Source organism: Ambystoma mexicanum, chromosome 11 (genome assembly GCF_040938575.1).
Source record: "Ambystoma mexicanum isolate Mex_15411 chromosome 11, UKY_AmexF1_1, whole genome shotgun sequence".
Lineage (NCBI taxonomy): Eukaryota > Metazoa > Chordata > Amphibia > Caudata > Ambystomatidae > Ambystoma > Ambystoma mexicanum.
Genome location: NC_090934.1, coordinates 1,325,601,098 through 1,325,623,522, shown reverse-complemented (window position 1 = coordinate 1,325,623,522; position 22,425 = coordinate 1,325,601,098). Strand labels below are relative to the sequence as shown.

At 43.2% G+C, this 22,425-nt stretch overlaps 1 protein-coding gene across 1 annotated transcript in view; it reads left to right on the top strand.

Moving 5' to 3' along the window:
• The window catches only part of GNB5 (G protein subunit beta 5), a 458,941-nt gene extending 436,792 nt beyond the window's left edge, over positions 1–22,149 (top strand). The window contains exon 13 of the mRNA XM_069624846.1: positions 21,603–22,149. Coding sequence (XP_069480947.1) covers positions 21,603–21,614 — 12 coding nt within the window. The 3' untranslated portion in view covers positions 21,615–22,149. The remainder of the gene's footprint in view (positions 1–21,602) is intronic.
• Positions 22,150–22,425: the final 276 nt, after the last annotated feature.

The window sequence follows — 22,425 nt, the reverse complement described above, 5'->3', positions numbered from 1 at the left end:
GAAAGCCTAAAACACACCTGACCCCAAGTCTTTTCCGACAGCTGAATATCACGATTTTTCCAGACAGGCACACCATACAGATAGTGGCCTCAGGTGACCAAGCCACCAAGGAAAACAGGGAACCCCAGCCATGATATTTTTTTATTTTTTATTTTATTTGCCCCCCTTCCCTAGGAGCAGATGGACTCCCATCTGGGGGGCCCTACCCTAAAGGCCCCATCATTTGAGAGGCCTGCCCACACTTTCCTGGTGGCCCTCTCCCCCCACCCCATTGGATGGGGGGGCCACCTCATGTACTCCTTCCTGGGGTGAGAAATCTGCCCCCCAGGGAGGGTAACAAGGGGTTCCCCCCTTTCCACTTGGGGTGGAAGCGAGAGGGCCACCACCCTTTCATGTCCTAAAAAAATGTGTGGCGTCTAATGGTCACCCATCTGCTTCCAGGGCTCTCCATACATGTGGCCCCATGCTTTGGGGCCTCGGGCGGAGTTGGAGGGGGGGCCGCTTACCTAGTAAGCAGCCCCCTCCCCCATACTGAAAAGATATCCCTGGTGTCTACTGGCATTGCTGCCCACGGATCGAGCGTTCTGCGCCCGATCCTTGAGCAGCAATGCTTACACAAATGGTGTCGTTGGAAAGGGGAATAGGAAAGGAGAATCTCCCCTTTCCAACGACACCTGCCTCGATCTCTGGCTTGAAATACAGCCAGAGATCGAGGCAGAGGGAGAAGGGCACTCATCTTCTCTCTTCACTGCACAGCCCGAAATTTACTTTCAGTTTCACACCGGCATGCAGTGAGGGGTGACCTGCCCACAAAACAGAGTGCCAAAAAGGACAAGCTATCTCGTCCTTGGCACCCTGGAGAGAATTCCAAGGACAAGATACCTCTTTCTTGGCAATTAAGGGGTTAAGTAAGGGTCGGTGACCACAGTCTTGGAAAGAGAGGTTAATACAAATACGAACAGTGTTAAGAAAGGGTCGGTGATCCAATGCTTGGAAAGAAAGATTGATACCAATATAATCAGTGTGAAGAAAGGGTTGGTGACCCAATGCTTGGAAAAGTAAATTGACATAAATATGGCCAGTATTAAGAAAGGTTCTGTGCCCCAATGCTTGAAAAGAGGAGTTGATAACAATAAGAACTTTGCTGGGAAAGGATTGGTGACCCAAGACTGGAAAAGCATTATTTCTGGATGAGGGAAAGAGTGAGCAGAGAACAGAAAAGCGCTGGCCTGATAGTGAACCAGGCAAACAGTAAGTGTGGGACTCACACTTACTAAGGTTATAAAGCCCTGGAAGCAGAGTGAACCAGGCACTGTGCAAGTCTGGGACCTGCACCCAAGAAACAGAACTGTGATCCTTGCAGGAGAGTAAACCAGGAGTCAGAAGAAAAATAAACCTGAAACTGTGGAACACTGAGAACGAATACAAAAATGAAAGACCCATACCCTTTAAATGATCAGTAGTAAAGTTGCAATACCCTGGCAGGAAAGTACACCAGGGGTAAAAAGAGGAACAGTCAAAGGAAAATGGAAGAACCATACCCCTTTAAAGTTAATTGAGATATGGAGTGAGATAAACCGAAGATTCAAGAGAACTGTGTGTTTAAAAGAGAATGAAGGGAAGGCGTATCCCCCTTGGAATAACTGTGTGCTGTATTAATATATTGGATGATGAAAAACAGAAGGAACAAAGGGAATAGTTATTTTCCTTAAAACTGTGGAATAATAATAAGTAGAGAAACTCAAGGGAGAAGTTGTCCCCCTTCAAACTGTGAAGAAGAATACTGTATAAAGAAAAAGACACAACAGGAGAGCTCTTTTAAACAATGGAACATTATTTGACCTTTTGTTTTCTGAAGGTACTGAACAGACAGTGGCACCCAGAAGAAACATAGGGGGAGGGGAGAGCCCTTCCTTTCGTGGAACTCTAATTCCTTTTTGTTTTCAGCAGCTTAAAACCTTATCTTTAGAACTCTGAAAGAAAGCTACAAGTGCATATCTTACAGAAATCCCCTTGTAGACATTGTTTTAAGTTTAGCATGTAAGGTTCATTATAGGGTTTTTGGACACAGGATTGAGGATGTTTTTTGGTTTAATATCCTGACATTGATGTTCATTAGTGTTGTTGATGCAGGGAAATCCCTCATAGACATAGGGACATGTAGGATTTCCGCAACCCCTTTTATTATTTTGCTAAAAAATGTCCTATTTCATACTCAAATGTGTTACTCTGTCTGACTCTTTCTCGTGGTCCCTTACAGTATATTGTCAGAATTTGGTGGAAGTATTCATATAATTGCATAAATGGTGGGCTTTTGGCTAAAATTCCTGCTTTCTTACAAGAGGAGGTTGGCTTTAGGGAAAATTATAGCCTCTGCACGAAGTTACTCTATGTGCTATCAAGCGATGCCAATGTTTTTCACCTTTGGGTATTTTCGTGAACTGGATTCTATATTATGGAAGTTTAAGTATGTAGAAGTATGAGACTGACACAAAGGTGGTATATTTTCAGTCAAACTTTTGTTGAGCAAAATAAAAAGGGAAACAACTCTACCTATCCCTATTCCTAAGAGATGCTTCCCTGCCTAAACTAAATACTAAGGACTCTGTCAGGATGTCCATCAAAACAAATACTCCACCGTCATGTGTCAAAACCTATTTCTTTCCCTTAAACTCTAAATCAGACTAAGTAAAGTGGTGATCTTCTTGGTCCAGAAGAATGTCTCCCTTCTTCTGGATGATAAACCAAAGTTCACTTTCGGGTGATGAAAAGGAAAAAGTTCTTCAAAAGGTCAACACCAAAAAGTTTCAAAAGCTTTCTTACCTTGGCGCTCCACCAACAAACATGGAAAAAGAAAGTCTTGTATCTTCACAGGGTTGGGGGGATGACTTCAACTTCCCCTAACCTTCCACAGGTGTGTTAGTACTCACTGTTAGGAATCTTTCGAATGAGTAGGACCTCAGAAACTCGAGCGACCAGACTAAATGGAAGATTATACTTATGACACACAGACCAAAGTGAAACGAACAATCCACATCACATTGACTCCACCTAATTAAAACAATCCTTTTGCTAATACACCTAACAATCCTCATGAAGAAACGCTGCAACCCTGTGGCGGGGAAACACGTGTTGAGGAATAGCTGCATCATACACCTCTAAGTTGAGTTACTGCTACTCAAGACACCTCCAAATTGAGGAACCTGTCCACCATATTATCAGAACCAGCGAATTTAACTAAGGACTTTGAAAAATTACAAACTCAATTGCCTTCAAGGCGAGAACTGTGTTCGCCACACTCAGTGAATCCAACTAAGGACCTAGTGAATCTAACTAAGGACTCCTTCAATTTACAAGGATCAAAAGACCTAGTGAATCTAACTAAGGACTTACAATCCATAAGAAAGACCTAGTTAATCGAACTAAGGACTTCCAATCCATAAGGATCCATTTCAACCAACAAAGTAAACTTAGTGAATCCAACTAAGGACTTCTCAACGCATTAGGATCAAACCTTAGTGAAAACAACTAAGGACTCCCGCATTGATTGGACTCCAATACAAATCTAGTAAAAATACAGTAAAAATAACCAAAGACATCACACCTCTTTATTCTTTCATCAGACCTCGCCTTGACAAATAAACTTCAATTTTGATGTCTACAACTTTTTCAACTTATATGTGTTAATCTCTCAATTTCAAATTAAAAACCAACTCTTCTTTATAACACATCATTTGTGTAAACATCTTATTTTGAGAAGCGCAACAGGAGGGCTTATTCTCTTCAAGTGTTAGGACTCACCGCTAATTTGGGCTGAAGCAGGAGCACAGAATCAAGAAAACCAAAGTAGCTGAAGAATTCTTCTCACAATTGTAACTCTCTGCTTCTGTGAGGTAACAGACAGAGAGATCTAATAGTTTGAATAGGAGACACACCCACGACACACCAACTAGAGAAAGGAAACAAGAGAATAATTCAATACCCAGAATTTGATCAATGCCCACTCCAAACCCTGGTACGAGCACCAACCTGAAAAGTCAACAAGATGACACAGGGAGATGGTGGGTACGGATGGTCAATCTCCTAGTATGTTCTGTTATTCCACCTGATCAGAAAAGACAACAAGAATATTAAATATTCCAGAACACTAAATATACAAAGTACAGGAACTAAGATGGAATGGGCACAGTATTATCTGGCAAATCATATCAAAAGAGATGGAAGGTCACAGTCTGTATTATGATTCACCAGTTCCAAGTCCAGATCTTCTGGCACGTCTGACAGTGATGTATTCCAGAAAAGAACTACTCAGACGGCACGCGGACGCCTAGGAAGTCCAGGCAGCTGTTATTCCAAGTGATGATCCAAAACCTACCCCGACGGCACGAGGATGCCTAGGTTTTAAATCGGGTAAGCATCTCTAGTCTCTGGTAGATGTTCGCTGTAGAAAAGGGCTGAGTCCTGGATAAATGGTGAGAAAAACAGGAAGGGTTCCGTAATACAGAAAGTTGGAGAGAGTTTGAAACTGAGGCAGAGAAATCCACAGGAAATGGGTCGGTTAATGTGCAGGTTGCAAGGTGTTGAAATCGGCAGGCGGAGACAATCCGTTTAAGCAGAAACGGGTCGATCAACGTGCAGGCTGCAAAAAGTTGAAATCTGGAGGTGGAGACAGCCCTTTTAAGCAGAAATGGGTCAATCAAAGTGCGGGCTGCAAAGAGCTGGAATCTGGAGGCATAGACAGTCCGTTTAGGCAGGAATGGGTTGATTCAATATGTGGGCTCATTTAGGTACCCATAAGTGCAATGAGCACTCTTTACACGGAAGAGGGTCTGGCAGCATAGAATCAAAGACTGCGTGCGGATAACACGTAGCGTACCACGTTACCAAAACCATAGGAACAAGAAAAGGAGTCCGGAAACAAAGCAAGGTCATACTGGGATACAAGGAACGAAATGTAAGCATAGACCGGGGTCCAAAACGCTTCAATCAGAAGCAATGACCGCAGGTTTGGAAGCTGGCTTTATTTTTTGTCTGTCAAGTGTTTTGCTGTCATGTGACTTCGTTCTGCTGGCGTTGTGATGCGTAGTGAGCTTCCCTTGTCCCCATGGTAACCTATAACAGGTGAGAAACTGAGCTGTTCTATGCAATAAATGAGGTCCTTTGCACAAAGGAAATGCAATGTTCCTGATGTGGATTTTGCTTGTTGGGGGAAAAGAAGTGCGCAGTACCTTGCACCCTTGCAACTGTTTACGATTCCTGACAAGGTGTCTTAATACATTTCACAGCACCAGCATTAACAACTTCTTTTTCCTGGCCTTTACCATACAGTTCGCAATGTCAGGGCAAATGCCACCCTTGCGCCGGTCTTTCTTGGGTTTCTCATAATGCCAAGGGAATGACTCCCTTCCATTGTTTTCTCACACAATATTCACAGCCACCAGGGTGGGATAATTCCCTTCCCCTGGCCGTTCTCAAGCTCTTCACAAATGCCAAGAGAATGACTCCTTTCTCTTGGCTTCTTTCACATTGTTCGACACCAGGCGGATTGTCTCCCTTCCCCTGGCCTTACTTAGGCTCTTCAAAATGCCAAGAGAATGACTCCCTTCGCTTGACTTCTCTCACGGTGTTTATCAACACCAGAAGGATTAACTCCCTTCTCCTGGCCTTTCTTAGGCTCTTCACAATGCCAAGAGAATGACTCCTGTGATGAATCCTACGGACTCCTCGCTATTCCCTGCCTAAAGTCTCCTCCCAGGTGGTCAGGGAAAGGCAGACACTTTCTGATCCTGCCTTGGGGTGGTGTTTTGCAGGAGGGTCACCTGGGAGGAGAAAAGGCTCAGGGGAATGAGAGGACTCTGTGGGATAAGACGCAGTATTTGTCTTCCTCTAGAGAGGATGACTGTGTGATACCAAAGTGTGCAATGGCTTGTTGTAAAAACCATCTTGCTCTGTCACAAAATACACACGTAAACAGGGGTAAATATTACTCAAGAACTCCTAGACCTTAAAAGAAATAAAAGCCCTGTCAAAGCCCCAGAGACATGTAAAACTTAAAACCTCAGTTGCACCCAAAGGTAAGTGAAAAGGAATTTAGGCATAATAACAACCTAAAAGAATTGCCTTTCCATCTTCAATCAGGTTTAATGACTAATCCTTATGATATTCCTTTAATAAGTGTTATAAAAACAAACCTATGTGTAGAAATGAAATTCAAATAAGAAAACCTAACTTTGTCATTAGGGACTTCAAGTCCCATAATCCTCTAAGTATTGTGACAAGGAAGATGGCTGCAGAGATGCATCGTCTCCCTTCTCTTGGCTTCTTTCACAATGTTCACAGGAAACAAAGGAGGTATGATTCCCTTCCTCTGGTCTTTGCTGCTCTTTATAATGCCAAGTGATTAACTCCCTCCTCTTGGCTTCTTGAATCGTGCTATTTTTGTTCTGGTACCAGACCCTGGTTTCTCTTCTACACCAACTTGGTATACTCTCTTGCCAAGTACTGTGTTTGGCTTCTTTATCTGTACTATTTTTGTTCGGGTCCCACACCCTATTTTCTCCTCTACAGAGTTGGTGTTCTCTTCTTCCATGTACTGTGTTTGGCTTCTTGATTTGTACTATGTTTGTTCGGGTCCCAGGCCTTGGCTTTTCTTCTACACAGACCAGGGATACTGTGACGAAGGAGAGGGTATTTCAACTTCTTATACCCAAACTGCTTTGCCGCCTCCCATGTCAACCCGCCCTGCCGGTTCCTGAGCAACTCCTGTTGCCTTTAGTGTGTGTCAGATGCTCGGTCAGTTGTTGTCAGGGTCATCTTCCACTCTGTGTGCGCTGAGCAGCATCTTTGTCTCTGGTTGCCTGTCCGTGTCGCTCCCAGGTTCGTTGTACTGTGGATGCTGTTGGCATGACTCTTGTTTGCCATGCTGCCCTCTCGCAGCTTCCTTCGGTCTGCCAGCCTGCTGCAACGCCTTTGGGTAAAGGAGTCCCATTATTGCTTCAATACCGGGAGAGGACTGCTCTCAGCTCTCCCTCTGCCCTTCCAGCTTCTCCTTTGGACTTTTCCGGTTTCTCAGCATCTTGCACGATGGGCTGCTGCTGCTTCCCTCTCCCCTTCTGTTGTCCCTCGCCAGTTTTTAAACACTTACAATGTCCATATAGACTTGGATGCTCACTTTGGTTCATGGTGTGCTTCTCATGGCTCTCCCCATCTTCTTCATCACAGTATGATTATGATCACTCTCTATTAGTTTTGCAGGACTCTTCCTCTTCCTAGTTTTCCAGCATTCTTCAAGCAAGTAGGCCCTACTCTTCCTCGTCTCAGTGGTCCTTAGAGGGCTTGGATGATCTACTTTACACAAGTACATGGAAATGTGGGGGACTAGTGTATTGTGCCCAGGGAATGAGGGTGAGGAAGGTTGGGATGCATCATGGGCATAACACGTTCTCCCTGAGAAATCATCCCTGGTCCCATAGTGGAGATCCCTCCGCATGAGATCTTCCCGCTGAGTACCACCCCAGGGCACCTCATCTCCCTGGCTTCATGGGAAGGGGCTCCCACTAGGGAAGAAGGGACGACATCCGAAGATTTGTCACAGAAGGCAGGACACCACAGATAGTTCTGTCCACATTGCAATTACATTGCAAAATGGATAGCATAGGTGTCACGCTTACCTCTGGTGCCCTGCAGGAGTGCCTGGTCCAGTCTGTAATGCAGAGTAGCCCCCTTACTGGTGACCTTCGCCTGGACGTTTATCCCAGACACACCTTCCCCCACCGTCCGACTGAGGATTAACCTCCAAGGGACCGTGAGGTTGGGAGGGGCCTGGGTGATTTCGGGACTTCTGGGTTGTGTTGTTCCGTGGTGTTTGGTGAACCTGGAGATTAGCACAGGGTAAGTCTACCGTATATTAGCGGGATCTCCCCGCTTCGCTCCCTTCCCCAGGACGTGGCTGACTGGAGCGCGTGGGCACGGCTCACCTTATTTGTAGCGAGGATGGTTCCAGGCGTCTGGGGCATATCGATCTCCAGTCACTTCGCTGAAGATGCGTGGTCAGACAACTGCAGCGCACAGGATACAGTAGCGAACAGGTAAGTCTATTTGTAACACGATGAGCTGGAACAGGAGTTGGCTTTCCCACGATTGTTGGCTTGCCTTTAACTGTCTTTTGTCCTTTGCCCCAACCAGATGCTGAGCAGCTAACGGAGGAGCCGAAGTGGAGAGCCGGAGAAGGATAACGCATTTCAAGGCACAGGTGAGTTCTCGAGGAGGCTAATACGGTGAGGGTAGGAGCAGGTTGCAGAGTCTCACTCAGTTGCTTGCTTTTCCAGGTTCTGGACACTGTGGGCAAGGCAGGCTTCGAAGGCGAGAGGATGAACCAAAGTCCAAAGCAGAGATGCGACGAAGAACCAAAAGTCCACAGATGAACTGCTGTACCCGGGATGCTGAAGGCTGCGCAAGAGCACTGAAGGCCAGAACGGGATACTGAAGGATGCTGCAGGCCGAAACAGTAAACGTAGAGATGGTGAAGGATGCAGACAACAGGAGCAGTAAGCGGAACACTACTCTTGCTAGGAGCAGAAGAAACGCTAAGCACAGGGTGTGGCCCGGAGCCACTCCCTGTCAGGGCTAGATGTGCAAGGGCGTGGTTTCTCACACGTGCTAGGTGTTTCTTTGCATGTGCCGGGCTCGCACATGCTCAAAGCTCCTTGGCTCGTGCTGGGCATTGCCTCCTCTGTAGTAGGCCCTTCCTTACAGGCTGTAGCAGTGTCGCGCCCCCCCACACGCTCGTGCCAGCCAGCCATCATACCTGCCTACCGTCTCCCTACCTTATTAGAAGAGGGGCCTCCCCTCCTCCTGACCTGCCACGCCCGGGCCCGCAATGGGATCGTGACAATAGGAGCCCTAATTACAAGGTTGCTGTTGGGCAACGACATTGTAAAATGTAGAGGACTGATTTGATGACACAAATACAGATACGGTACTGATTAGGATGTAGTATATGTGTAATCTCTTAGAAATGTTCATGATGGTGGAATCTTGTAAAACAGATTCTAACCTTTACCCGACTCCAGTAGCTACACTTATACAAGTCTAGTGGCAAGCGAAAAGGCACCCTCAGCATAAGATCATGATTTTACCCAAAATGTTGCTTAGTAGCTGCTGTATGTTCATTCCTTGAAAGAGAAATGGGCACAAACATCCTGAATGTTACATATGTGGGCAATAAACGATATCTGTCCGATGTGTCAAGAATGTGGTCACCTATTCCCCCAAGTCACATTTACACTTTTTAGACTTTGCTAAACTGGCAGCATTTGTAAGGAGACTCTGTTGTGGCTTTCCAGGCATTTTAGTAGTAAACAATTTAAATATGGTGCTAAATGCATGACTGATTTATACAAAATGAGTTTCATGCAAACAGAGTCGACGCTATGTAAAATTAGAGCTAGATGTGGAAAATGATTTGTGTGAATTGCTTACAGAAGAAGATTGGCCTGGAAATTGGCTCATACGCAGCAAGTGTCACGAATTGGCAAATTGCATTGGGCACACTACAAATGTCTAATGAGAGCGTATATTTCACCAGTGATTCTACCTAAAATGTATGAGGGTAACAGTTCAACATCTTGGCGCTTTGATAAGGATTTAGGGAATTGCATTTTATGTCTGTTGGGAATGTCAGGCTTTAAGGGATTTCTGCAGTAAAGTGATGTCAAAATTGAATGAAGTAACTCATTTGTGGCTACAAATGTCTGAGGCTGTGCCTTCTAGGCATGCTACCCAAGAAAAAAAGCTTTAAACCAATAGTTATCAATCGCTACCTTTGGCACCCCAAGCCAACTTGTGCCTTACAAACATGCTCATGTCATATTAACTTTGAGTGTTTTAAAAAAGTAAATAAAGAAGTATTGGGACACATTTAAATAGAATGGATCATACATGATGGGCACAAAGTGTGCATCTTATGGTAAAGTTATATTTTACAATGCACTGTGTATGTCCTCCTGGTTCCCTTCCAGTAGCTCCTGTCTCCTGAGTGATGCCTGGCACCCAGGAGCTGGTTTCTGCTCTTGCTGATCGAATCTTAATTTTGAACCCTCAGGGTGCATTTAACTTTGAAGCCTTTGGTCTTGTGTTAGCTAAAGGTCAAATATCAGTAGCCTGGCTAAACCCTGAAGGACTGAAATTGATCTGATTATATGGTAATAATGGTGTCATATTGTGGTGGAATACCAAAGGTGTAATAAGCAAAGACATGTTTGAGAGGGTGGAGTCAGGGTGCTGTGTCACCACAGGTGAGACCAAAGTTTTATTATGGATGTTTTACAACATACACAATAAATAATTATAAACATATCATATTTTATGTCTTATTACCTCTCTTAATTCTACCCTTGATTTTTCTTACAACATATTGCTCTCTGGTATTAACTTTTGCCCCTCCACTGCTGGGTTTTCTCCTTCTTCCTTCCTTCCTTCTTAAATTATCTCTCGCCACTCCATTCCTGAATGTCCTTCCTCCGTCCTTCCCATTGCTTCTATTCCTTCCTTCCACACAATTACAGATCCAACATCCTCCTCCCACTCCTTCTCCAAACTCCACTTCTGGTCTCTCCTTCCCTCCCCTGCTCCAGTGGGTCTGCTCCACTCATCTCTCCAATCACCACCTTGGTCCTACTCCAGACTCCTTCTCCGAGCTCCAAACGAACCTCCCTTCCTCTCCTTCCAACCTCCTACTCTCTGACCGGAGCCTGGAGGTGCTTCTTTTATAGTCTTGCACATCTTATTTTTTTCATTGTTTATGTTTAAATAACCTTTACAAAATGTCCACATAATTAAACAAACAGAACCAAATTAACCAAATTCACAATATTAAAAATTAAACATAAACAAATATCAAATTTACAAATAAACAACTCAATCAAATAAAATTTTTTAAAAAACGTACATAGTGCGATAATCACAAACTCATGCTTTGAATAATAAAACTTACTTTTGTTAAAGGAAAATTAAAACACACAAGAAGTGTTATTTGAAATTATTGAAATTATGAAACTGTGGTCTCCAGGGCAATATTATTGGTAAAATGGCCTTCTTTCAGGTTCAAGGAATTAAAAAAGGAGGCCACAGCAAGAGTTTCCGAAGTGTTATACCTGCTCAAACTCCAATGCCATATTTGTTCGCATTGACCCATTGATGCTTAAGATACATTTTTGCCAAATTGCATTCTTGTTTTGTGTTCAATTCCTTGCAAAAGGAGAATAAGTGTCTTGTTGACTCTAGAAAGCTATCTGTGTGACAAAATCGACAAGCCATGTCCCTAGGGTTAATTAAGCCACGTCGTACAAGAATTTATTTTGTATTCAGTAAGTTCCACTGCACCTGCATAAATGTTTGCCTATGGTGTTTGTTGGGGAACGTAGCAAGGTATGGAGCAGTGACCGTTTGTTTCTTATATTCTTTACTTAAATGTACCATGGAGGGGTATACTTGGAGTTTATAAAAATGTTTAATCTAATAAAAAATCCAAGAATTAGTGTTTTACTTTTTTTGGGTTTGATATTAGGGTCTCAGTATCCACATTCATTTGATTAGGAATTTGGGCACAATGCGTCCCAATTGACTTCACAGCATTGGATTTTTTTCCCACTACAAGTTGTCAGCATACTTCAAATTCACATACAGGGAATTCCCAGAAGATATAAGTACTTTTCTATTTAGAGTAAGCAGATTCCACTCCATCCTAACAGAAATGGAGGATAGACCTACTTCGAATCTTAGTGCTGTGAGCAGGCACACTGTTTGGCATTCCTAGTACCTGTCTCCAGAACTTAGCTTCCCATACCTCTAGGCATTTCAGATAAGAATTGTAAAACAGTTCTTGGCCGTCGATCAATTTCAGAACGACCTTGCCAAGATATAATTTTAAGATAGGTACTATTGAGTAGGTGCCATATTTGTTATCTATTACCAGTGCTTGAGATACGAGCATTGTTTCCCTCTGATATAACAGAATGAGGCCATTAAGGGATGTAGAGTACCCTTTTCTGAATCCAGTTTGAAATTTGGATATTCTGGCAGATGATACAGCCCAACTGTCAAGATGTTGGAGGAGAATTGCAGAAAAGATCTTGCTATCAGTGTCGAGGAGTGAGATTGGAGGACAGTTGGATGGTTCCGTCCTCAGACCCTTTTTGAAGATTGGTACTATTTATTCTGTTTGCCAAGAGATCAGGAAAATCTTAGAGGCTAATGCACTTTGAAATGGAATGGTCAGGACATTTGCCCAGTGTCTTGGTTCAGTCTTAAAGATGGCATTAGACACCCCATTTGGTCCAGCTGAACTTGAGAGCTTACTCTTTTGAATCAAATTATAGACATTCTCCCTGCAAAATGTAAGGGCTGTAGGGACTGAGAGTAATACACATTGCTCAGGTGGTACAACAAACGGTTTAACAGGCCTCACTGCATATATGTTAAAAAATACTCTGCCCATATTGCTTCAGAGGCCACATTTATTTGTGCACTACAAGTAGCGACTCTGAGGTCATTTATTAAAGCCCAAAATGAGCCACAGTCTTTTTTGAACAGGGACTGTAGAATCAATTCAGCATCCTGCTGAAGTAACACTGCTTGTCGTTGTTTACAATACTGTCAGTATTTTTGTTTGACTAATTTACTTGATACAATTTTCGAGTTCATCAAAATTGGTTGGCACTTTATATCTCATAGAGTTCTCCACAAAAGGTATTTAGTTTCAGCTAGCTGTGGATCGTACACATGAAGGTGTTTCTTACGTTTTGAGCAAGGATTATAACATGAAATATCCCTTGCATCTAAACTTAGAGAGTTTATATAACGTTCATAGTTAGTAGCATTAAACATGTGCAACTTCCATTCAAAGGTAGTACTGTTTATTGCTTCACACAATAATCTTCCAACTTTATCAATATTCATAGTCTTACAAAGTACAGCGTTACCACTTGGGCAGACTTTTAAATTAACAGGTCCACATTACCTCTTTCAAAGACCGAAAAAGGAATTTGTATTGAGGCATTCAGCATACAATGATTGCTCCAATCTGTTGGAATTACTGAAAAATCAGAGGATAATTCCATCAACACAGGGTTGATGAAGATGTAATCGATTGTGCTTTTGCTAGTGCCTCTAAACCATGTATATATAATTCCTTATTTCTAAATGTATCATTAAGGGAATACAGATTCAGCAAGGAGAAAGCTGTACTCCACTCCAATTCATTTCCCAATGTTTGGGCCAAATGTTCAAATATTTGATCATCTAAAGTGTCATGAGCGAAAACTGAGAAACCTTTAGAGTTCAAGTTACCCGCTATCATGACACATCGCACACCATTACGGGCTCTCCATTCACACACAAGATTGACAATAGAATGAAGAAAACATCTAATTTACCCACTCCCAGGAGCCAGTAAATGTTCAACAAAAGCACATGCAGCTCATTAGATGGGAACTCAAGTTCCAGTGTGAGAAGACTGTAAGGTAGATTGGATATTTTGCATGCTGTTATGGAGGGGTCAGATTTTGAGGCAATAAGTAGGCCGCCATAAGGCCTACCTTCCCACTAGATTTTGCAACTTGACAAAAAAATCTGGTACTCATCTAGAACAGGGTTAGAAGTCATCCAGGTATCCTGTAATAAAATGCGCTGCGCGTTCTGTAGCACTTCAAGGACAGCTATATTTGTTTGGAGATGAATGTGCCCTCTGATATTCCATGAGATGACCTTGAATTCTCTGTTTGCTTTATCTTATAGATGTGGTCTCGCACATCAATACGCTAAACGCCCTTCTGACAGAGCCCCCAGTCACTAATTTGGCTCCCCTAAAAGCAGTCAACCATGCTACAGCAAAACATTTTACGAATACGCATACATTTGACTGGCTCACCCGATCCTGCACAAATTACATTACTGTTCAAGACTGCATGTATCCTATACAAAGCAGTCACAAGTAGTACACCAATGTACCTGGCAGGTAATCTCCGCATATCTAGTGGCACACATTCCTGGTGCAGTAAATCAACCAATCAGCTTGAATCACAAATCGTCCACAAACAGAGAACCTGCAAACAATTGTTCTCCTGTCGCGCACGGAACCTCTGGAACTCGATATTGGTATTGGCTTGGAGTGCCCCCACAATCCTTCCGTTTTTGCAAATCTCTCAAAACATGGCTTTTTCAGCAACACCTGACTAAGGACTAATCCTAATAGATGCACAGACCGCAACACACAGTACTGCCCTACTCGCTGGCTACCCACAGCTCCCCTGCTCTTGAGCTAGGTCAGTGCTTTAAACAATAACATTGCAATAAAAAAATCCTTAGCCCATCACTGGGTTGTCTTTCAGTGCAGCAAGTTGCAGCTGCGTAGGTAGGGGTGGGCTCTCTGAGGTTTACTGGGAACAAGGTTATATCAGGTGGCATGGCCATTTTGAATCCTACTAATTGGTGCTGCCTCTGCCTGTCACTCTCCTCCCTGGGCAGAGGAAGTAGGTCTTCCTTTAAATTGATACTTTGTGACTTCCCGACCCCTAAATCCTCCCCTGCCGTGGCATAGGTCCAGGGCTGGGCTACGAATATCCTCCCCAATACCAAAGGTATACCACAAGGAGTGGTGGAAATGTTGCCTTCACTACACCTTCTTCCTCTAGTAAGGCTGAAACCTATAATCCCTCTTTTAAAAATTCTAAAGGAATTAAATCTACCCTTAAAATTATATCAGAAGTGGAAGAATCTAACTTTTCTAAAAATGAACTACATGTCCCAGAATCCCATAGTGACTGAGACGAGGAGAGGACTGAAGAGGCATGTAGGGGCAAAGGACATGCAAGTAGGCCTAGCAACCTTTGCCAGGGTCAGGCAATAATTACCTACACCTGAGATCAATTGCCCCACTAAGAGGCATAAAAGGCTGCAGCAGGAGGGGGAGGATGGATGAGCAAGAGCAGGAGCTGAAAGGCTGGCAGTAGTCGCAGAAGGAGAAGAGCATGAGGTTGGCAGTTCATGAGGAAGTGTGATTACTAAAGGGACGACGCGACAAGAGGAAAGCAGATTTCAGCTGCAAGTTCTGAGAGGGTCCTGTGTTCACAAACCTTGCCTTGCCGTGGCTGCTCTGAGAGAGGTGTGCTGAAGTTGGAAGTCTTCCGAGGTGCACCTAGTGGCTATAATTGCAGAGCTGTGATCAGGCTGCTACCCGATGCAAGCCGAGGGACAGAAGGGTGAAGTACACTCCACTTTGACAAGTCCGGACCGGAAACACAGGGACGTCATTTAGGGGTCGCCAGAGGTCGCAACTGCGACCTCTGAGGTCTCCCTTGCGACCTGTGTGGTCTCCATTGCGACCTCTAAAAAAAAATGTTTTTCTAATGCAAGCTCCTGGGCTGTGGCCAGCAGCATGTGGCTCTTTACTTCTGGACTGGCTGGCTTTCTTGTTCAGGTCCCTTAAAAAAAATAACAAAAATAAAAACAGGAGTGCGACAAGTCGAACACTTTCAGCACTGACCCTAAATAAGAAAGAATAGGAATACCAAATAATGTGTGTTTCTGGAATTCTATACAATAATTGCTAGACTCATTAAAGGTATATTTCAGGCACACTTCAGGGGTTGAGTCACTGATTTAGTCTGTTCTTAAACGGCTCAACTCAGCCTTTCATCCTTCTGAGGTCGATAAATGAGTACCAACACAGGTTGGGTGATATTTGGTGTATATTTTTTCTATATAAAGCACTTAAGCGTAAGTGCTATATAATAACACATCATTATCATTTGGTCATGGACGTCTGCTTGCATTCATAGTAATTTGGTAATATGGGCCTATACACACTGATCTTAACGATACATACGGCGATCCATTCTTGTATGAAATGTACATCACATTATAGTGATATCGCAACCATATTTTTCGTAGTGTAAAATGCTATGTGATGCCACTTCCTGTTTTGTCAATGGGTGAAAGGTCGTGTTCCATCGCTTCCTGCAATATCACTTCGGGGTGGGCTCAAATGACATCACTTCCTGTGATGTCACAGGGGGTCAAGGGTTGTATGATGTCACTTCTGTTACCCCTGGCATTTTGGTGAAATGACATCCCTGTGGAGACACACATGCTGCAGAGGGGTCTGGATCCGAAGTGTGCCTATAGTAGTAGCAGAAGGAGAAGTCGGGAAGTGGAAGCAGCCCGCAACCACAGTGTTCCTGGAGCTAATGAGTGAAGCTCTGTGTTCAGGTTCACTCTGAAAGTCTTGCCGGTAACTGTTACCAGCTCTCTATTAACTCGCTTAAGAGTGGAAGCAAGTAGAACCTGTTAGTCGTTGTGAAGAGTCCTGCTAACAATGTAAATGTGTCACGTGCACTTCTAATGTAAGTCGGATTGCCCCCGTATAACAAAAAGCTTTTCATTTCCTATTGTTAAACTGTTAAATATTACCGGAGTGCTCGTGTGTCACCAATTAAGAAGGAGAATGCTTTTCCAATTCACTCGGGAAACTTTAAAGCTGACTTTCAAAAATTGTTACAAGCCTTATTACATCAAAGAGAGGTCGCATGTGAACACTGTGTGACAGGCATGGTATCAAGAGAGATGACACAGACAACAGAACTCAAGTTTCAAAGAACTTTATTAAAATGCCAGGATGATGAAAGACCTAACTTGCCCTATAACTAAAATATGGATTTCTCTTTCCTGAAGAAAACTAAGAAAAATCTGAGCCTAGAAGTCAAAATCAAAGTTCTGCCTATGTCCAAAACCTATGCTTGTCCGCACAGCTAAAAATAAACAAAGTGTGGGATTCTTCTCCTCAACTAAAATAGTGTTTAAAAATAAAGTCTCTCCTGCTCTCAGCTTAAGTTCTTCATGGGCCTTCTGTTTCAGACGCAACAGTGTTCCAATAGTTGTTGGTCTAACCAATGTTCTGTCAAATCTGGAGCTTCCATTCCCCAAGTAAAATTTAGCACAGTTCCCCAAAAAAGGTGTTCTTGAGGTTCCCTTCCCCAAGACAGCATTTCTACGTTCTTTTAGTTCTCAGGATTCCCTCCCTCAGGATTGCACTGTAGTACTCATGTGACTTGCAATAAAGGGTTGTGCTTGTCACCATCTAGGGCCCCCTGGTCTAGGCGCACTAGTCAGACCACACAGTCCGCGCATCACAGGACACACAACCATGAGCCCTATGCTTCTCCTTGACTTGATTTGCACTGTAGGTGAACTTCACAGTGGGGAACTACCAGGTCTAGGTGCAGTTGTCAGACCACACAGTCCACCCACCACAGGTCGTGCAACCATAAGTCCCCCTTGGCATCTGTTGCAACACTCTTGCACATCAGTCTTTTTCAAGTCTTCTCCACATTGGTTTGTCAACCTTTTTACTTTAGTACCGTTCACAATGCTGCTTTCACTCAGTCTGACCTTCCTTGTCAGTTTATTTCCGAATGTTCGTTCAGTGTTTAATATGCCGGTATTTGATATGCTTTGGTTTTAATTCAAACAACACTTTCCATTCCGCTCAGCATGTAATATTGCATATTTTCATTCACACTGTACTTCTTATTCAGTTCTGTATTCAAGATTATGTAATTCCATTCAAGTTGTGTTTTTCATTCAGTTCAGCATTCAAGATTGTTCATAATTACTCAGTTCAGTGAACTGCTACTTTCCTGCGGTCTCCTGGGAGCACTCCAGTGCTTCCAAGTCCTTTGACCCTCCCCGGCACTCTGTGTCTCCACTGTGGTGGTCCCTGCTGCTCCTGCTCACCTTCTTGCTAGATGGGATGCAACCTGCCTTCACTTTGCATCCTCATCGGGCACTTCTCTCTGCACATGCCGGCGATCGGAGGGGCGTGCAGCTGTTCTGCTTTTCAGTTGTTTGACAGTTCCAGCTGTCCTACTTCACACAAAAAAGGATTCACTGTCCTGCACCCACAATGCGACTCACTCGCTCCAGATCGCTCCAGGAGAAGTGCCTGTCTCCCGACCGCCTGTTCTCCTTCCACCAAGTCAGCTCTCTCTCTCTATTACTCTACACGTGAGCCTTGTTAATGGGTCTCAGGTGTGTATTGTTAGCTGATATTGCCTGACCATAACAAATCCAATTACTGGGACATGCCTGACCTTCAGTAATGGATGTCAGCATACGCCTCTTCTTTGTCTCAGATGTGTTTCACGTAGGCAGTGTGCATTACTCCTATTCACCTCTTCTTTGTCTCAGTACTAGGTAGGGGTGAATGGGGGATTATGGGTTGGAATTGTATATAACTCATTACGATAGTACAAGGGTCAGATATGACAGTGTTAGGAAAGGGGACATACCATTCAAGCCCTCTCTTCCCATTCCCCAAGGACACTCCACCCATGTGATCCTCCCTCACTTGTCCACCTCTAGGGTCCGGAACCAAAAGCGATGGCCCTTCCCTGGCCACCTGAACAGAAGATCCCTGGGGAGTAGATGTGAGAGCACCCTCAGGTTTCTCACCACACTTGTAGTTGCCGACCAGAGTCAAAGCCTAACTCTGTGAAAATACCAGGGAATACAATTAATGACGCTTCTTTAAAGTCAAAGATCTTCCTTAAAGAGTGGTCGTATGTACCTAAATCTGATTCTCTTTTGAAGATTGAACCTTGTAATATCAAGAACAAGTATTCATTAAATGTAGAAGTTATTAAACTGACAAAGAAAAGCAAGCATTACGCAAGCCAAGAGAAGAACTCTTTTTATAGTGAAACCAGCCCTGTTAAATCTATATACCTGAATTCTGAGGTTGTTAAAGCTGTTTAGGGTCCAATGTCCTCTGATACAAGTGTGTCATTGTTATCCAAAGTTGGAAATGTGGCAATACAGCTTCAGTGTCACTACTGGAACCAAGAAGGTGTGAATGAAGCTGAGGAAGAGAACTATGTGCTTGTAAGAAGATTAAGTCAACAATCTGTAATGCTGAGAGTGTTGATGTTGAGAGAAAGGGAGTCTGGAAGCAAAGGCAGATTATACTGGTAGCAGTAAGACACACAGAAGAGGCAAAGAGGCTGCCCTTTTCTTACAGCCTAGGAAAGAAGAGTGAATTGCCTACCTGTGGAGGTCGAAGAGTCTTGTCTTTTAAATTTCCTAATAATCATACATTACAAAGTTGAAGCAGAAATACCAGAACTGAGGTTGTGTATAATACTGTCAGTGGATGTTATGTTAAAGGTGGTCGACTGTCATGCCTGCCAGGTCCTCCCATGCTCGTGCTCAGCACCCTACACGTTCAGCCCAGAGATCAGCCAGACCATTTTATACTCGGTGGCGACTCTGGGGGAAGATTCCTGGCAAACGCCTTCATTCCCGCGAATTAATTGTCAGACTTCCTTATCTTCTGCCTTTTGCGAACGGGCGGACATTCCTTATCAAGCATACCGCGCATACCATTTACCAATACCAGTTCCATTCCACAGGTATGCGTGAGTATCACATGACTGGACATCATCGCGCTACTCACGCATTCTCGTCAGCTGACTCGTATTTAAACGGAAGCCTCCCGCTAATCAGCGCTTCTGATCGTTGTTCTTTGATCTTCGTTCCGGAGCTCGGTTTCTACCTTGCTTCTAAGCAGTTTCCAAACTGCTTTTTCCTTTTGTTACCAGTCGGACCCGGGCTATTTTTGGCGGTTTTCCTGAACTGCTCTTTCCTTACTGCCAGCCGGATCCGCACTGTTATACACGGCAGTTTCCAGACTGCTTCTCCTTTGCTACCAGCCGGACCCGCGTTGCAAGTCTCGGCTAGAACCCCAGCTATCCTGACGCCACAGTCCTCTGGCTCCTCGCAGCAACACCCTGCGGTTCATACCGCTATCTTCAGCTGGTTATTCTATTCTCCACATCTGGATTTCGGATCCATCTCAAACCTCTAAAGGGCTCTGCCAGTCCCAGCCTATCCTGGACCTTCCTGTTCTAGGAATACCTTTTCCATCAGACCTCCATCCAACTACTTTCTACAAGGATAGTGCACAGAACTTTATAGACGCTATCCGGTGTGCACCAACCCGTCACTAGTGCGGCCCTCGTTCCGCTCGGGTTAGTTACCTTACTAACTTCCCTTTTTCCCTTCATTGCTTTTTATTTTCGGAATTGTATTCCTGGAACTCAGTCTCCAGTCCACACAAACTACAGGTTAGTGTGTCCTTAATCTAACCCATACATAGTAATTAGATAATTTGACTAGTGACTAAAACTTATTATTCTTTATCCAGCAGACTGGTGGTATCCATCCCATATCTGGCCCTTTCCACTAATTACTCTCTCAGGCTGTTTTTTGTTTATCAATAGTCTGAGAGTGGCATTGGTTGGAAGGTTTTCAATCATCAAACTCATCTCCTTATAAGTCACCCGGAATAGCCGATTGTGAGAAGTCCTCCGGGAACTCAACTTGTATCCTTTTTTGTACATCTGAGTATCCTTTTGGTGTTGTGCTAGCGTTCTAACTCTGTGATTGTAACAGATCTTTTTGGTGTTGTGCTAGCGTTCTAAGTCTGTGATTGTAACATCGACGTAGTAGCATGCTGTGGAACAAAGGAGTCTGTTCCCACTGTAAGAGTAGCAGAAGAGTGGTTGTCAAGAGGAACGCAACACCTTAAGAAGAATCATCCTGCCAATTATACCAAAGACACTGCAGAGGTCATAAATACTTGAAAAGTTGTTGTCAAAGTTGTTCATTTATTCCTTGAACTGTGGCAAACTAACTTTGGAAAGGTTGTATCCAGGATGACCATTGGTGCTGTTTTCTTGGAATTGGAAGGGGAACTTTTCAACAGAAAGCTGAAGAACTGTTTCCAGTAGGTTTTTGTTTGGTGAACTTTTGTTTCATTTGGAACTTACAAGGACTGGTTCAAGACTTTACTTTTCTTTTTGAACATTTGGGAAAATTAACTCTGAATAATCCTGGGGACAGGTGAAGGTCATATGAAGTACTGGTTGTTTGGTATTTACTCCTTTATGTTGTATATCATTTATTTGAATGTTTTGTTGTTTAGTGTGAGGGCCAGTTTTGTTTGTGTTAGGAGTGTTCCTCTTAGCTCTTAGACTATGTAGGGAACTCCCTGATAGAGTAGGTTTAGCTAGGATTTATTCGCTTTTATTTCCTTTTAATAAAATGCCTGCATGAAAATCTCATGAAAATCTCACCCAGGAGTGCACGACGTACTGACGAGACAGGAGGACTGCACGGTGGAGATCTTATCCCCACTCTGTGCCCTTTCTCCATCTCGTCACTGCTCCAAAATTGGGGCTGATTCTTAAATGGGGCCATAGAAGCATTTCGCCTCGCATTCATGCCTCCATGTAACACGACTCACCCCACTTAAAATGAGTCTGTATATGTTCTGCTTTCCTGCAAAGACCATGATGCCAGAATATAGAATGATCATGCAATGTATATGCACTAATTTTGGTTTTATTTCCAAAATTACAACATTGCATTGCTTTACTTATTTCTTGTTATTCTGCACACAGGATGACCAGCAGTTAAATAATGATGCAGTATACATGGGAATAAATAGTTAAAGGTTTGCTTCAATAATTGTTGTTTTTGCTTTACAGATATGGGCTTAACCAGCATCTTTACTTACATCTGTGCAGATTAGGATGGAGCCCTCCGTGTGAAACAGGTGCCAGATTCTGTAGCCACGGTAAATGTTTTAGGAAGACGGAAAGCTTTTTGCTGCAGCTTATCTACCACCTGTAGAGAAATGATAGCAGAAAATGTACTACCTACCATTGCTATCACAGGTTGCCTGAGTTATGCATACCGTAAAGAAGAAGAGTTGTAACCACTATTGAAAGCACAGTAGAAAAGTAAGAGTGTAGCATATGACACAGTACACATTTTTAACGGGCATATAACAATAATGTGATTTGAACAAAAAGGTCCAAAATAAACAAAAAAAGCCTCTGAATTCAATATCATAGAAATTAAGTATTTTGAAAAAAGCATATTTATTCTTTGCATGGTATGGATTACTTTTCAAAGTAAATTTCAATGTACAGTAAGCTCTGATTAATTCTGTAATGGATTCTGGGTTTTTGAAACAATATCACTTGTATAACATAATGACTTTTCATATTAAAGACAAACGTGTGCTCTGGAGTGTTTTTTTTTGTATTAACTGATGCAACATTTTATTGGAATTGCAATAGTCACATGAAAACCAGGTAAGGGTGTTAAAGCAACAACTATGCAAGCTAATGATCTTGCTTTCACTTGTATTCATATTTTAATTATACATAAAAACATATTTAATTATTTTTCCTAATTGCATATTGCATTTGAATTTAAATGATCTACTATACAACAGTGTCAAACGTGAGGCCTGAGTGCCGGATCAGGCCATGCCGCCCCCTCATCATGTAAAGTAAGAATTGA